Source organism: Penaeus chinensis, chromosome 4, assembly GCF_019202785.1.
Source record: "Penaeus chinensis breed Huanghai No. 1 chromosome 4, ASM1920278v2, whole genome shotgun sequence".
Taxonomy (NCBI): Eukaryota; Metazoa; Arthropoda; class Malacostraca; order Decapoda; family Penaeidae; genus Penaeus; species Penaeus chinensis.
Window position 1 is genome coordinate 47,634,147 of NC_061822.1, and position 5,000 is coordinate 47,639,146.

Here is a 5,000-nt window from a genome sequence, read left to right on the forward strand (position 1 = left end):
CATCATTGCTACCTACCTGAAGTGGTGAGAGCAGGCTGCGTCCTCGTGGTAATCTCGTAGGTGGTGGGAGGTCGAGGAACCCACAGCGCGGCAATGTTTCCTACTGCACCAGTGTTGCCGGCTTCGTCCACGGCTCTTACGCAGAGGTACCATAACTGAAAGGAAATCAACGACGGTATCGGGTTAGAGCAGTTAAGCTGAATTGAGAGAATATGGATAAAACAAATCACGAAAACATGGAGGAATGCGTATACATAAAAGCTTACGAGTCTTAATTTTCATATCGAAAATAAAAATAAAAATATGCGAACTAAATAAAACCGAGCTTAAATTATGTGATTAACAACGACGAATACCATTTGATATAAATAATGGAAGTTAAGAAATTATGTCACGAAGAAGGAACAAGCGTGATGGAATACCTAAATTTATTTCAGAGATAAAGGACAAACTAATGGCATGCATGGCCTCATGTAGCAGGAAAAACACGACGAGTACATGAACTAAAATCAAGACACACACCTCCTCGTATCTAGTGAACTGTAGTGTCGTGGCGTGCAGGGTGCCCGCGGGAAGCGGCGTCGGCAGCCCCGTGAGCCGGTCGCCCTGGAACGCCCTCGCCTCTCGCCAGTACGGGGCGACGACCGCCTCGTAGTGGTGCGCACGCCCGTTGTCCCAGTCGTCGCCCGGCGCCGTCCAGCGGAGGCTGATCTCGTGAACTGTGTCGTTGACGTCCACCTTCAGGTCCAGGATGCGCGACGGAGGGACGTTGTCACGTGGAGGCGGCGGCGCGACCACCTCCAGGACACCCCAAGTCTCGTGGCGCAGGAAGGGCGGCGCACGGCGCGTGTGCACGTGCGGGATGGCGCTGCCGCAACAGGTCTGCTCGCTGTTCCAGCCGTCGTAGTTGGGGTGTTGGAAGTAGTGGGCCAAGTGTGACGACGGACCCTTGTGGTGGCGCGTGGGCGGGCCCTTGGCGATCACGGCCATCCCGCTGTTGTAGTCGATGTCGGCGCTGAGGAGGTAGCGGCCCGGGTAACCGCGCAGCGTCGGCAGGTAACGAGAATAAATGCCGTCGCCTCTAGTGATGTCTGGATCTGAGGGAAGAGAAGCGTAAATTCCCGTTTTCAGAGAGACAACGCGGAATCAACAAACAATGACAATTGTATAGGGCATCAAAGGAATAATCGCAAACGGCCTCCACTCACCCCCGATGCCGTTATCCCAGAGCTCCATGTAAATAGGCTCGTAGTTGCTGCCGGTGACATTGGTGCCGAGGCGCTGCAGCTTGGCCACGACCCGCGCGTCCAGGATCGGGGCGACGCCGTCCTTCACTTCGGCGTAGACGATCACGGGCGCTGAAGGATCCGAGGAGTTGATGGGCCGCGAGCCCGAGTTGGTCCACAGGCGAACCTGGAGTCCCGTGGAAGCGTTCCTCTTGGCCGTCACCTGCACGTAGAGTCCTTGGTGCGAGTCCGCACGGTTCTCCACTTTGTAGGTCCACAGTCCGCGCTGGGGAAGCAAGACAGGGGTTGTCTTAATTGCGCATGAGTATTCAGTTTTAACTGCTCCAGTTACATTATGTAGAGCGATAATAACAATTATATCACAAGACAGTTGTATCAGTTATAATGAAGCCCAATATCTTTAACATCAATGAGGAACAGTACCATGTCTCATCTTACCTCTGCCTTTTCTAAGTTAACAAAGATCATGTTGACGTCTCCGTCTTCCTCCTGCACGTTAACGGAGGCGATCATCTGGCCGGAGGGCGCCGTGAGCTGGATGGCGTTGCCCACGTGGTTCAGGTCGTAGTAGTAGACGGAGAAGCGCGCGTTCTGCCCCAGCGATTCGTCCAGGGCGAAGGAGCCCTCGGACATGGACGCGATCCCGCCGGGGTAGCCCGCGCTGTGGACGAGCACGGGTGAGCCGGGCGCGTTCGACGGCGCGTTCTGCCGCACGGGCGCCAGCAGGGAGTCCATCAGCGCCACCATCATCTTGACCTTTGAGTCGTTCCCGACGCCCTCATCCATGACGGTAAAGATGGTGCCGCGGGAGGCCTCCACGAGGCGCTCGAGGCCGTGCGTGATGGCAGCAGCGCCCCTGCGCTCCGTCAGCGGGTAAAGCACCACCTCAACGCGCAGACGCCGCGTCTCCGCCAGGCGAATCATCTCGTCCACCTCCCGGGCGGGCGTCGGCCCGGTCCCCGTCGTGACGAGGATGATGGTGGCGCCCGTCGCGTCGCCCTCGTTGAGCACCCGCAGCGCCTCCTGCATGCCGCACAGCACGCACTTGTGGCTCTCGGGGACGGCCGACGGATTGCGCGGCAGCGACGACCCCACGCGCTGCCGCATGTCCGAGTCCTCACTCTCGATGAAGGTCAGCGGCGCCACGGTGCGGGCGACGGAGTGGAAGGTCACCACGCCCACGTGGGCTCCATCCGGCACGTCGTACACTACCACGCGACGCATAGCCTTGCGCAGGAACTCCCATCGGCGCTGTGTGATGCAAACGGAACACGTGAGCAAGTTGTTTACATGCGACATTGGGAACATAAGAAATAAATAAAAGCCATACGATTGGCAATCTCTCCAGTCATCCATTTACACATCAGTTCTGCATTTGAATCGCAGCTCCCCCTTTCAACCCTCGCCCAACCCACCTGCAGATTCATAGAGGCCGTGTCCTCGATGACGAACACGTAGCGCGGAGCAGCGTCCTGCACGTAGCGCAGCACGGGCTCCAGGCCACGACTCCCACTGCCCGGGGGGTTCCTGGGAAAAAGAAAAGTACAGATTATTGGGTTTTTTTTATATCACATGTGAAAGTATGAATTAACCTACGGCGAATGGGCTTTTAATATAGTATATTAATGTGCTTTAATAGCTGCATCTAATTACTTCAAATTGCATAAATGTAGAAGATATTAACTATTTATATTCACTACTAACTTATTCGCTTCGGTGTATATTAAAACATGAACATAATTAACACTTATTAAATATAACTTTTTTCAAGTTCTTAATTCGTAAGGTTTTATATTCATGTGCATCCAGAAAAGTTATTAACTAACTTGGCAGCACAGAACGAACTTATTAACATATGAGTATCATTTAAAAATCTATATATTGACTTTTTTTTTTTTTTTTTTTTTATAAGGGTTCGTCACCCACTCACCTTCCCCCCACGAAATCCTCCGTCTGCTGAATAATCTCCCACACAGACCGGCCTCCGCAAAGGGCGTTGTGCTTGGTGGGCGCCTCACGTTTGTGGTTCTTGTTGTTGCAGAACCGACGGACCTAAAGATGAAACAGTGAGGTGATGAAAAGTCACACTCTCTTTCCTTTTTTTTATTATTCTCTTCCTCTCTCTCTTTCTCTCTTTCTCTTTCTCTTTCTCTTTCTCTTTCTCTTTCTCTCTCTCTCTCTCTCTCTCTCTCTCTCTCTCTCTCTCTCTCTCTCTCTCTCTCTCTCTCTCTCTCTCTCTCTCTCTCTCTTTCTCTCCCCTTTTCTCTTCTCCCTCTCCCTCTCTCTTTCTCCTTTCTTCCTCTTTCTTTCTCTGTTTCTCTCGCTCTATCACTCCTGCATATGATGCTTGTGTAATTAATAACTTTTCAGGACAAGTGACGTTTTGTCAGAGAGCTCTGAGTGATGTTTGCGTGACATCTGAGTGGTGAGCGACGTCTGTGTCCGTTTAGATCTATGGCCAAAATGTTATATTAAAGATTGTGAATTGCAGAGAGAGATTCCTACACATAGGTGCTCGTATGCAGACAACGCATGAGCAAGATTGCATATGACACCCTATTGATTTAGCCTACATACATTTATACTAACACGTGAAAAAAAGTGAAATTATAAAATAAAAAAAAAAACTCTTCTTATTCTTCGTTATCTTTCTCCAATTTCTTTTACCTTCCTCTTTCTTTTCCATTGCGTCGTACATTATTCGTTCTGAGAGATTTCATTCTAGACTAGTTCAGCAACATGAGGGTAATCCTTCTCTCTGATTTCTAACAAAGGAATTGATTCTGGTCTCCTACGTTTACCTCTAAAGCCTACTGTACATTCCACACACGTATACTTAATAAGTCTCACACACGCACTTCGGATACTGTGCTCCACTTGTTCACCTACAGTATATGTAGAGCAACAGTTGTTTATACACAATACACACTTCACGCTCTCATTTGCATAATAATTCATAGAAAATTATTGGTATATATACACACATAACATGGTTTGTTAACATTATCCATGAGTGTAAAATAGCAATAACATATATACATTAAAATACTTATTTGTGAGCATTAGTAGTAACTTTTTGTGTTGAATTAACCACTCCTAGAGTTTATTTGGTATGTGACAAATTTATATATTACACAAATGAAAGGGAAAAGCGTGGGAATGAAGGCGTGAAAAAATAAATATTCAGTGCAAATGTAAAAGATAATGGAAATAATGATAAGAATAATAGCAATAATGATAATTACAATGATAATGATACAACAGTAATAGCAATGGTGATGATAATCGCAATGGTGAAGATGATAATCACTATCATCATTATCATCATCTTCATCATCATAAAGATGAAAATAATAACAATAATAATAATCATATTACTACTAATATTAACAAAATAACAGTAATAACAGGTAAATGTGTCCTATGAAGTAAAAAGGTAATAAACGACAACCAAAGAAAAAGAGAGTACTGAGAGAGAAAATGATAGAGTACCGTAGAGAAAGAGAGATAAGAAAAAAAAATGCAAAGAACGAAAGTAACAGAAGAGAACACAAAAAAAAAACAAAAACACTACGAAAGCGAGAAGAAGGGACAAGCTGAAACGCCGAAACCCATGCCCTGCCACTCAAAGGACGAGGGCAATCAGCGCCTCCTCGTCTGGTAACACCACAATCCTTTGTCATCTTTACGGTTTATTAAGATAAATGACAAGTCTGCGGTATTCGCCCACCGCTCTTCATTAGCGCTTATTCA

General features: G+C 47.7%; 1 protein-coding gene across 1 annotated transcript in view; it reads right to left on the bottom strand.

Moving 5' to 3' along the window:
• Nucleotides 1-5,000, bottom strand: part of LOC125024924 (calcium-activated chloride channel regulator 1-like) — a 137,414-nt gene that overhangs the window by 2,856 nt on the left and 129,558 nt on the right. The window contains exons 3-8 of the mRNA XM_047612699.1: nucleotides 3,178-3,299; nucleotides 2,663-2,774; nucleotides 1,686-2,498; nucleotides 1,209-1,512; nucleotides 523-1,097; nucleotides 17-155 (exon numbers count right to left, since the gene is read on the bottom strand). Coding sequence (XP_047468655.1) covers nucleotides 17-155; nucleotides 523-1,097; nucleotides 1,209-1,512; nucleotides 1,686-2,498; nucleotides 2,663-2,774; nucleotides 3,178-3,299 — 2,065 coding nt within the window. The remainder of the gene's footprint in view (nucleotides 1-16; nucleotides 156-522; nucleotides 1,098-1,208; nucleotides 1,513-1,685; nucleotides 2,499-2,662; nucleotides 2,775-3,177; nucleotides 3,300-5,000) is intronic.